This window comes from Haliaeetus albicilla, chromosome Z, assembly GCF_947461875.1.
Source record: "Haliaeetus albicilla chromosome Z, bHalAlb1.1, whole genome shotgun sequence".
Classification (NCBI taxonomy): domain Eukaryota; kingdom Metazoa; phylum Chordata; class Aves; order Accipitriformes; family Accipitridae; genus Haliaeetus; species Haliaeetus albicilla.
In genome coordinates this window covers 26,598,712-26,611,381 of record NC_091516.1, presented here as the reverse complement: position 1 = coordinate 26,611,381, position 12,670 = coordinate 26,598,712, and the positions used below count along the sequence as shown (strand labels likewise).

At 36.7% G+C, this 12,670-nt stretch overlaps 1 protein-coding gene across 2 annotated transcripts in view; it reads left to right on the top strand.

The window, feature by feature from the left end:
• Positions 1-12,330, top strand: part of RORB (RAR related orphan receptor B) — a 149,676-nt gene extending 137,346 nt beyond the window's left edge. For both annotated transcript variants that reach the window (XM_069775667.1, XM_069775666.1), the window contains exons 9-10: positions 1,632-1,744; positions 2,217-12,330. In XM_069775667.1, the coding sequence (XP_069631768.1) occupies positions 1,632-1,744; positions 2,217-2,372 (269 nt within the window). In that variant the 3' untranslated portion in view covers positions 2,373-12,330. The remainder of the gene's footprint in view (positions 1-1,631; positions 1,745-2,216) is intronic.
• The last annotated feature ends 340 nt before the right edge of the window (positions 12,331-12,670 follow it).

Here is a 12,670-nt window from a genome sequence, read left to right as displayed (position 1 = left end):
ATACAGCATGCTCCATGACAGATAAGTGATTAAACCTCTCTTCCAACAGCTTCAGTATATTTTTAAGCTTATTCTTGTGACAGAAAGATAAATCTTTAAGGATTGCTCTCTATGATAAACCTTTTCAGCTCCAGTCTCCCACAATAGGCCTTCATTTAACACTATCGAAAGGCATGTTTTTGCAATAGCATAAAATTTGGCACCAAAGCTGTGGCATATAAATATTACTGTGTGCTTATTTGTGTAGATGCTGTGTATGGTCTCAGCTAGTTCTGCTTCTATGGCCACTGGTGGCACAAGATCCATTGGCTTACCTTCTGGGAGCATGATTCTCTAAGCTTTGCAAAAAGATTATTTTCTTTTCTTGATCATCTGTTGAGTAGCTAGAGGTTTGGTTTTGTCTCTTCTCACAGTATTTAGTGATGGACACTTTTCATACACCCCTCTCAACAGACAGTCAGAAAAATGATAAAATTCTGCTCCTCCTGTGATGAAATACTATTCAACTCCAGCCTCTGTGGCATGTATGCTTATTGAAATGGTCAACTTATATTATTTCTGTGGATTATTTTAGTAACTGGGAATGGGTAAGAAAGCTCTGAAAGTGAAAGGGATTTTTATGCACTTTTCAATTTTTACATGAAGATTCATGCCCTGTGATAAAATATATTTTCTTATTTCCTGTTTGAAACCTAAAATCTGTACCCAAGAATTGGTCTGGATTGAGGAAGAGAGGGAGAAGAAACAAGTTTGCAGCATGGGAAAACAGAAGGTTTAACGGTGCTGTAAACACACTGTGTTAATGGCTTTGGGATTGTCTTGGGGTCTGCTACTTCTCTTTCTGCATGTTCGTCTCCAGAAGCTATGACTTGTGAGAATATAGAACTTAAGGAAAACCTCCTACACTTGGGGTTTGAGTTCAGTAGAAGCCATATAGGTTTCCAAACAACTGTGTCTGTAACTATTATTCTGCCAGATAATCTTTTATTTTGTGTTGTTTAAAAAGAGAACATTTTTAAGTAATGAGAAATTTGCACTTCAAGACATTGCAACAACTCATAATTCTTTTCAATTATTGAAGAAATTCTTTTGAAGGAAGTAATTTCTTTTTATTCAGAATATAATATTTGGTCTCAAAACGTTAGCCTAGTAAATAATGAGATATATTTTATTTTAATTTTTAAATAATTATATTCTATTATTTTCAAAGAACTGTTTTGATCAATATGTTTATTATTTATGTATTAAGACACTATAACATGACATGTTTTTCACCTAGCCAGTATGAAGTTGGAAGAACACTGATTGTACCAACAGGGAATAATAAAATGGTTGGGCATTGTTTCATTTCTACTCACATCTTTATTTCTAACATCCTGGTTTAAACAAAGAGATGCAGAGCCAACATTGTGTTCCTGTACACTTTGTATCTGTTAATTAAACTCTCAGGTGATCCTTTAATGGATTAAGATACTTTGCCTCTGAAACCATGTCTTAATTATCACACAGTCCTTCCTCATGGGAATTATGATTGCTGTGAATGCTTGCCAGCATGGGACACTGTGTTCATTCATGAGCATGCCCCACATCTGTGCATTCATGTCTTTAGCTCTTGCTTTCCTTTTTCTCAGATCGAGCCTGGTTAATAGAGCCAAGGAAGGTCCAGAAGCTTCAGGAAAAGATTTACTTTGCACTTCAACATGTGATCCAGAAGAACCACCTCGACGATGAGACTTTGACAAAGGTAAATTGTTAAAATGAAAAGCCGAGGACTTCTCGATTGTGACGGGGTTTTTGTAGCTATTTCTCCATGTATTCCCACAGTAATGCAAGTTAAAAGCAGCACACTGTGTGCTTGCAATATATAGAAGTAAGGCTTGTTTTACTCTAGTCCCTGGTCCCTCTTACTCCATTTTTTGTTCAATCCACTGATCTTTTCAATTGGTACCCTAGCAAAAATGAGACTGCCTTAAAAAAATAGCCCTGGAAGCAGTTCCTTTTTAAATGTATTTTGGCTAAAATTTCCAGGACAATTGTTTTTAGCTTCTTACGGTAAGAACAATGTCTGGTCCTTTGGATGGGTAGTTTTCATGATGTTCAGAGTATTGCAGTTCAGTTACCCAACATGATGTTAATGCAGTACATTTTGGAAACTGTAATTCATACTAAATTTGCTTCCTCCTTGTTCCTTTTCTTTTTATTTCAATGTCTCACAGTTAATAGCCAAGATACCAACTATTACTGCACTTTGCAACTTGCATGGAGAGAAACTACAGGTATTTAAGCAATCTCATCCAGATACAGTGAACACACTGTTTCCTCCATTATACAAGGAGCTTTTCAATCCAGACTCAACCACTGGCTGCAAGTGAAGGGGATAATAGAATTTTCACGTAGTCATGGAATGCGTCACTATTAAGACAAAAAGAAATGTTTTCATGAAGAACTTATTAAAAATGTCACTACTGCAACACTAGGAATGTCCTGCACTTAATAGAATTACTTTTCACCGCTACAGTTTGAAGAATGTAAATATGCAACTCTGAGTGGGGATGTCTTTTTTCTCTTTTCTTTGTTTACTTTTTTTTATTTTTGAACTGACAATGAATATACAAATATAGGACACTGGGTGTTACCTTTTTTTTTTATTTTATTTTATTGGGGGATGTTTTGGGAGACAACTGTTCCTAGAATTTTATTGTAGATATATATGAGAATAGAGCAGTACTTTGCAGTATTACTCTTGCTGTTTATTGTTCAAATATAATTTAAGAAAAATCCACTTATTAGACTTGCCTATTTCTATGTTTTTAGATAGTTTAATGCATGTGGAAGTTTGTAGCTGTCTTGGAAATTATGGTGCATGTATGGAATACACATATATATATATATGTGCTATATACTTTTTTATATATATATATATATATATGTAGGTATTATATGCATACATGCTGTAGCTTAAAAATCCCATGCCTACTTTTAAAGGATGCTCAGCCCAGCTGTCATGCATTTCTTACTCTCCAAGTAATGTATTAGATTTACTTTGGGCAATCAAGATTTGCTTTGCCAGTCAGAGTTAAATTATCAGCTGCCGATGTAATGACAGGATCACTTCTGAGATATGTGTAATGTAGTGCATGTGTGCAGTCTATAAATGAAACATCAGGAATGTATCAATGGTGAAAAAGCCTTGTCTGGATTATTTTAGTGGAGAGAGGAAAAGGTTTCTTTTTTTATTTTCTCCCTGTTACAGGGATAGAGCATATATAAAGTGAACACTGTAGGGCCTGATGTCAGTAAAGTTTCTGAAACACAGAGTAAAAATGTAGACTACCCCACACATACATTTTTCTGATTCCACACATTATTTTATTTTTATGTACTGCTTTGAAAAGTAGTTGCAAGGCTTGGTTTGGTTTTTGCTGAACTCAGTGGCAAGACATGTAGTGAACTAAGTGAAAACCATAGGAAGCCTAAAATGTAGCTCTGAAGAGTAGTGGCAGAGGGAGGAGGGGAGGGAAGGAGGAGGAAAGTCAAAGCAAGCAATGTCCATGGTTACAAAGGCAGATATAACTATCACTGTTTCTGACACAGCCATCATCTAGATGAGACTGATGGTTTCCAATACACACATACGTATATGTATGTTACATACACATGCATGTATGTATGGATATAACCATGTATATATACATATATAGGGCTGATTTTAGATGCGCTTCAGGAGGGGGGCAAAGGATTGGGGCTTTCTTTTTGTCTGTCTCTGAATTGACTTTTGTGCATTTGCTTGCAAAACCAAAGGCAAACACAGAGGGGAGTAGAAGACTGCCATGGACTTAATCTTGTGGATTAATTAAGTTTAATTAGCAGTCATGATTAATGTATTTGGATTCTGCCAGAGATACAAAACATAGACTTTTTAGCTATGGAAGAGGGGTTCAGTTTCTCCTATGGCTCTGCCCTTACCACAATTTCTACCTGTTGTGAACTTTTTCAGAGAACTCTCCTCTGGGGGCACCAGTGGAGGGAATAGAGCAGAAATAAGAGGAAGCAGGCAGTAGAGAAGAAATGAAGTGGAGGCAGGATCATGAGTAGATACATTTCTTTATTTCATATCATGTAGAAGTTAGTGCAAACTGAGGCAAGGCAAGGAGGAGCATGTTGTCAGGGAGGCCAAAGGACCCACCATCTGCCAAGGCTGCATGGCAGAGTGGTGTCACAGGGAACTCACAGGGAACCCACAGGGACATGGCTGGGCCCCAGGGTGGGTGCAGAAACTTGGTTTGTTACAGTGATAATGCCTCCAGCTTTTCCAGCAGACTCGCACAGCTCTGGTCTCCATCCTCTGTTCCCGTTTCTGCATGACCAAATAATTCACAGACTATTCCAAGTACTTTGTGGAGTTTTACCTTGCCATCCATCAGCCGGTTTGCAATTTTACATACATGTTTCATGACAGAATCCAGTCTAGACAGTATCAACATTTGTTTGCTCTGTTTTAGCAATGCCAGGCCAGATACAAGAGCAGTTACAAACTCTCAGCTAATACATGTTTCTCTGTAGGTCTATTACAACTTCAAAAAGAACAAACTAAAAATCTGCACAGCCAAGTTATTTGTGCTGATAATTTTGTGCAAACATGACATACTCTTCAAAATCACTTAGTCCTATAGAACAGCAATTTCTAAAATACCTTTTTTGCTCGAAATTCAGAGCACATTTTCTGATCTCTACTGATTACATTAAAATCTCTTCAGTTAACATAATAAAGCATTACTCTTGATGCTTCTTTATACTACTTAAACCCTAAGACTGGCATTCCCTTATGAGGTGATTTACCTGTTTGCAGCCCCTTTTACATGGCAAATCCATGGAAAGGACGCCAAACTCCAACTTCTTCTAATATCAAAAGACTTAATTAACTATATTTATGTACTGCTTGTGTGATTTTATTTGGGAAAAAAATCAAGTCAAAGTGAACCCTAGAAGTGCTCAGTTTTAACTGTAGGGGATTCATGTTTTCCTTGTCTTTTCCAACATAAGAACACACATTTATATTTATTTGAAATCCTTTATAAACTTATTTTCAGTATGTCAAAAGTAACATATTTAGCCAACGCACAGGAATATAGAATATGTGATAAATATTACTGTTCTTAGTGCTGATAATAAAGAGGTTTGTCATGCTTATAAATAGTTCCTCACAATTACGTGTTACATCTTGAAAATCTTTTGTTCTCCTCAAATATGCTAATCAGTCCTTGTGATTTTTTACTTATGTCTTAGTCAAGAAAACCAAATGGAGGTCACCAGTGAAAAAAAACATTATTTAATCATTATCTGCAGGGCTTTTAATCTTTAAAGCACTATTCTTACATCACTGCAACCTCATGACCTTTTCAATCAGTAATGATTACTGCCACTTTTTGAAGATGTGGAAATGAAGGAAAAGAAGTTAAATGACTTGCCAGAGACCATAGATGTAGCAGTATTCAGTCCTGGAATGAAAATGGATTCTTGCTTTTTGTCCTAAAAAAATTAAGATGCTGATATATAAAATCTTCATTGTTAATGATAGGCAATAGCCCGTACAAACAATTCCAAATATTGCCAAACAAATTTTTATCTTAATAATATGGTTAATTATCAACAGCTTGCTCTATTTTTGTTACTACTTTTACAGAATTTGAGCAAATAACCTTGTTGTTTATTTGGAAAATAAAAATTCATTCTCATACATTATTTATTTGTGGTAACTAAGGCTGATAAATTTTATTTAATTTTCTGTGATTTGGGATTGGCCACATAGGTAAAGTAGTACCTCTTTTGCCTTTCATTGACCGAGTTTAGACCAATAAATAATGATCACATGCTACAGGCTGGATTTTTGTTGTTTGTTTTGATACATAGTTATTTATACTCAGAATTTCAAATTCTTGATATTGGATTTCATATGTTCAAGTTATCCATAGACTTTAAATAATAAAATAGCATGAATTTGAGTAAATAACTGCATAATGCACTCACAAGATGCATTTCAGAAAATATTAGTGCTGCACTTTATTTATTCTTGGTTTTCATTAGTCCACACTAGTATCCGTAGCCCTTCAATTAATCTCTAAAACTAGGATTTGTCACATCTGCTCTCTGTAGCAATTGGTCATGTTTGTTGATTTTTTTAGTGACAAGCTTTTCAAATGGGACACATTTTTTAATGATCGATTAACCTGGGATCTTTAACAAAAGGATATTTGAAGCATGTATTGAATATTCTACTTCAAGCATTGGTCTCAGGTAATTCAACCACATTGATCTAAATTATCCTTGGCATCAAGAAAGCAGATGTAAACTGTTCGTCACACTACCACAGACACTTAATTTTGGTGTAAACATCACTTGCCAGCTCTTTGTATAAAGAATTCCAAGAGTCATATTTCCTTCTAATGGAAAGATTGCTTTAGCGGTTGCTAGGGGAAAAAAGGGTGATAGAAGGCACTCAGTTGAGGCAACTTGTTTCCAAATGCAATGTCTATGTTTTGATTGATTTGTGATAGGCGGCATTTAGGAATTGATTCTGCGAGTTGTCAGGCTCCCTTAGCTCTAACTAAAAATGGAGGCATCTCAGCACCACGCAGAAGGTGCTCAACCCCTCATAAAGTCACATGCCCTTGGTGTTAAGAGGTCCCCTTTGAGCTTTGCAGAGCACAAGTCAGATGTTATTCTCATACTTGCATTTTAAGGCTTTTACCTCTTGCTTCCCATTGTTCATTTCAGCTCCATTTCACAGGGATCAGTTTATTCCTTGTGTTGTGCCTTGGGCGCCAATGCTGTCTCGATGCCTGTGCCAGGTTATGGTGCTCCAGGTGGAGCAGCTACCAGACCTGTCCATGAAGATGAGCTTTATTATGTGATTTTCTTTGTTCATTTTCATGGTGGCAGCTTGCACAGGTGTACATTTCCCTTTGGGATAGTTTGCAGGGATTTCTGACATGACGACTTCTACACAAAGAGGGTGCAAAGCTGCTCTTGTGCTCTGGCATCTCAGCCTCCCACCACCAGACTGTGGGAGCTGCTCCAAGGCTGCAGTCTCACAAATCGGTCAGGCAGCACAGAGATGTGCAGCTGATGGCTCTTTTCCTTGTTGTCTTTTTCACCCCCTCTAAAACTGTGCTACAAGGCACATTTGAAAGATGTTCAGGCTCCTCCCATCCTACTTCCTCCTGACTCTGCATTGATTGTGCTGTTTCCAGAAGAGCCAAGTTCCAGCCTGGAAGCTGGTTCCTATTTTCAGAGTCATTGTCTGTTGGACATCCCAGGAATATAGCACTGGGCAATGAGATCAAACTGAAACATGAAAGAGGTTTTTGTCCAAATACATTATGTCTAAGCACATAGGAAATGGAAACCTGAGACAGAACAGCTTGCTTTTCCCTGGCAATAACAAAATAATGTATTTACACCTACCAACCTGTCCCAGCACTTTCTGCCTCCGCTCTAGAAATTAATTCCTATCTCTGACATCCATTAGGAACAGTGTGTTGCAGACCCAGTCCTCTTCTTTCCTTTTTAAATTTCATGCTTTGTAAATGACAATCACTGCTTGACGCAGATGTTGCACTGTATGCCACTCAGGGATGTTTCATTACTAAAAATAGCTATATAAATATAACAGTGATAATAAAGAAGAGAATGTTAGAGGCTTTGAAGGGCACAGGCTGAGCTGCCCAAATGAACATGACCCAGACAAGGCTTTCAAGCCAGTTATTAGAAGTAACATTGGTATAAACTGAATTCACTGTCAGCATTTCCTCAGCTTGATGCAGGACTCACTTCACCCATTGTTTCACAGTCAGTGGAGCCCTACTGATCCATCAGTTTGTGATGTTAGAGTCCTTTTGGAAACAAAATGCCAGCGAGCTTTGTATGAGTTACTGAATTTAGACAACTGACAAAAGAAAGTGTAGTTTAAAGGTATTGAGTTTAGGTACCATTAATGTGAGCTCATATTCAGAATTGCTGCAGGCATGTAAGAAAGGTTACGATGTGGAATAAATGATAGTATGTCAGCAATGACAGCAACAGTTATGCTGAGCTACCACATGGAGAAATTATTATAAAGAGCAAGTAGTATAAAGTGGCTAACAGCTACCCTTTCCTCTCAGGGATGCACAAAATCCTAGCTACCCCCAGACCTCTGTAGCAGTGCTTGTCCATGGTATGATCAGTCCTTTTCTCACCTCAGGCAAACATGACCTCGTTTTATACTGCACTAGTGAAAAATAATCCCATTTCTTAGAATTTTGAAACACATTTCTGCTTATCCCTAGCTTTACACCACAGGTTTTCTGTAGACCTATCATTACAAGAACACACACAGAAAGACAAATTGCAGTGGATTATATTGCCAGTCATTGAGTTAGTTCCAGGTCTCCAGTCAAGAGGTTTTCCTCCGCTCTAAGTAAGATCATTGCTCCTATTCTCACAGTGAGTATGTATGGGTTTTGACTCCCTCCATCTTCTGAACTCCCTCCACCTAGAAGATGGGTGGACAGCTTCAAGAGCTGGAAAGGAGAGACCAACATCCCTATGCATCAAGGTTTTCATAATCTTATTCTTTGCCAACTGTCCCATTGCAATTTGAATTTTAATCTTTCAGGTTGCTGGGAGCCATGAATAAGTGACCAAAATTCTTGTTAGCATGATACCTGCCCATTAAAAAGACCAGGCTCTGGCCAGAGGACCTTGCCTCTCTTTCCTTTTCCTTTTAGTCCTAGCTCCTAATGAGTGAGGCCTGAAGCGGTAAATGATTCATCTTTGCTCTTCCTCAAAGCTGATCCTTACCTACAGCCTGCAAGGGAGGCTCCACCTAGAAGGTAGGAAGCAGGTTCCTTCCTCCCAGCCTCTGTGTACTTACTTAGCTGTATTGTCCCTGCATGTGTTGTCACACAGGTGTTGTTACACAGCAAGTAAGGCTGTGTGACACTGAGCTCAACACCCCAGTAATTTACCATCCCGAAAGTGGTTTGCAGCAGATCACTTAACTATAAAAGCCACTTGTGTACGCAGTCTGCCGACAAAAGCCATTGTGAAGAGACCTAAAATTTCTACAGTGGTAGCTCACAGATCAGTAACTTTCCTAAAAAGGCAGCCTAAATGTCCAGAGACATGATGGATGTGTCATTGTCCTCCAAACAATCCTTGCATTTCATTTGTGCTGAGAGAATAAGGCAATGAACAAAACGCTCTAGGAGAGGACAGGTATTTCCTGGGTGTTACTGCAGGCGGTGAGGATAATACTGCTCACAGTGAGTTCAGTAACATGATGTACTACATCTACATAATTTCATCATCCTCACAATTCAAGCACAGCACATAGGGAGAGTGAAAGAAAACATCATTGGATATAGCAGCAATAAATATATTATAAGTGTTTCTTTGTAACTGTACTTGCAGAAATTGTTTGCTTTGCACGTGGTCTTCTGTACAATAACATAAAGAAAAAACTTCATCTAATGTAGATATCACAGTGTTTTTGCAAATTTGTTGGATTCGTTGGACGGAGCTGCTAATTTGTGATCGAAGATACTGCTGTTGAGAAAAATGTATGTGCTTCAAGAAAAGGCTGAGGCCCTTGTTTATGGCTATACATTGGCAGCAGTAAAGTATGTTCAGTATAAAACTCTGTCTGGAGAGAATTTAAAAGATGTCTCCTAATTTTCAATATTATGATCATGTTGGTCCCTTATTTGGGCAACAAGAACGCAACTGCATTGAAAAACAAGCAGGGCCAGATGGTTAACCACAAAGAACAGGAGAGAACAGGCTTTACCTTGAAGACTGTTCCAGATAAAACCAGCTTATTTAAAAAAAAAATAATAAAAAATATATTAAAAAAAAAAGCACTTATACTTGTCTTGATTAGACACACAGCTTAATAAGTCAAAGTAACTACATTAGGCTGTTGACTTTGGGGATTCAGATTCAGATGCACTACATTTGTGTTTTTTTAATGTGTCACTTCAGTGTCAGAATCAGGCAAAAAAGGTGTTTTGTTGTTAGTAAAAAACACTAATAATCATTTAACCCTACGGAGTGTGGACCCCACATTCTCATGCAGTAGATGGGGATTTATTCGTGCACTTATTCTTAAAAAGCCACTGAGTAGCATAGCAAGTGAACTAGCCGTGTTAGTCTTTGCCTCTTGCGTGACTGCAATGTGACCTCTAGTAGGCTACAGGGAGCGGCTCTGTGATTGTACTTGTGGCCACAAATAAAGCACAACCGAACTCTAAGCTGTTATCAACACCCAGCTAAATCGAATGCATGGGGTATTTTGAGATTTATGCTAATCGCTGTGAGATAATTCCCATGTTAAACTAATTACTCTGGTTGTAATGAATGGAGGTATAAATAAAATAGGAATCAAAATAGCAACAAAATCCCTTATTTTACAGCTGCACTCTCTGCCTCATCTGATTAACACTAAAGAAAGTTACTTAAAAACTAAACAAACAAACAAGAAGAAAGAAACCTGAGTATGTATTGTAGAAATGTAGAAGACAAATAAAATATTTTTTCAAATGTAATTACTTTTAATATATGCTTGTGGAAGGTCTGATACTATGTATGCTGTCTCTGTAATTTTTTCTGTAAATAACTTGGGACAGTGAATACACTGATTTTTTCTATGTCTCTGTTTAAGCATAAGACTTTGTAATGATTTTTTTTAAAGAGGAAAAACATCAAAGAGCAAATTATGTACTTGCTTCTTGTAAGTGTAATGTACTCTTCAGTTTTTATGGAAACTGATTGTAATAGATAAAGCCTTTTGACCAGCCGTTGATGTTTAGTGTATACTTCTGTTTGTAATGGGGAAAAAAAAAAGATGGGACTGTCAATGAAACATGATCCCAGTGAGTCTGTACAGTGATATTGTATTAATACCTGCAGACTGCATTTGACTAATATAATTTGAAGAAAGGTTGCTTAAGCAAATAATGTTTCCTTACAGCATATGGCTTTTATGAATCCTTCTGGCATGAATTATATTAATAGAAACATTTCTTTCTTTCCGATGAGCAGAATATTTTTGTATGCCTTTAATTTCTTATTCAAATTTGAGGTCAGGTCACTCATTAGCTGTAATCTGAAGCCATAACTGACCTTCAACAAATACATGTTTTAAAGATCATAATAGAAAAAGAAATTATGTCCAGTTTATCAACAGCTATAATAACACAGGCAGGAGCATAAATAACATGCAAAGTATTTGGATGCTTTTCCAGCATCCCAATATGACTGTAATGGCTAGTATTTTATGATTACCAATTTATAAAAAAGAAAAACATAATTAAAATAGATATTTAGATTTAAATGAAACTTTCTAATATTTTTGAAATATCCCTGAAAATGCTTCCTTGCTTTTAGGATTATGAGAGAAAATGATTTTTCATATACTTCCCACTTTCAAATATCTAATGTTTTTATCCTATTTCCAATTCATTTTGTTAGAGTGAAATGAGATGTTAAGACCCAGATCTCCAAGCCCTGAGCTATTTGGTGCTTGGCTGTAGCTATACTGTTGTGAATCAATTTGATTTGAATTTTGGGGGTGTGTTGTTTGCTACTTGATAAGCATGCTTACCACTGTTGGTAACATACACGAGTTGCATTGCCTGTCAAGAAGTGTGATAAAAAACAATCTAATAAAATACAAATAACACTGGAATCACTCTCAAAAGCTGAATAAAAATTCCTTTATAAAATCGAATGCCTCATAGAGTCAACAGTGATTTTTAATTTTTTTTTTTTTTAAGCTTAATTGTATAATAATTATGATGTATCTTAACTGGCTTGTAGATGCAAAAAGCAAAACCGCTGCAAATGAACCATGACACATTGGGTAAAAATCTGGCTCCATTGAAACCAATGGCAAAACCCCTCACTGATTTCCATGGAGCCAGGAGTTCATCCAGCTTTTTTACATCTGCAATTTTCTTCTGATCTTTCTCAATTGTTTAATATACTGACCTAATTTATGTGTATGTGAGTAAAAATACAGCCTGATTCATTTAGAAAGTGACCGTTGAGGGTTTTATTTTTTATCATGAATTTCATAGGACCAGCATCCCTGTCAAATGAAAAGATTCTATATTACTTTAGAATGTAATAGCTTTTTGTCTTATTTTATGTCCTGTAAATTATTAGTTCAATACTGTTAGCATTCCATAATAATGCACACATGATTTTTGAATGTTTTCTGTAAATGACAATCAATGTTGATGAAGTTCCTTTCTTTAATGCAAAATTAAAAAAAAAACTGTATAAGAAAATAAATTCTGTTGTGTGATTTTTTTCCCTGTCCCTACCTGGATCTGTCAGGAAAAGGTATGGTGTGTGCATTTCCAAAAGAGAAGGGTGAAAACAAAAACCTAAACATCAGGAGTCTGTATTTATCTTCAGGTTTTCTCTTAATCTATTGAAGTAAGTATAGCATGTTGCTCCATCTATGCACCAAAAGTGGCTATGTTTTGCAATTTAAATTAGAGCTGCAACTTTTGAATATGCAAATTGTTAGATTTATTAATTTATTTCTCTATTGATTTGGGGGAAAGCCTCAGCTAGTAGAAAAGCAAAACAACACTAGAAACACTTGCATGAAGGCAAATGG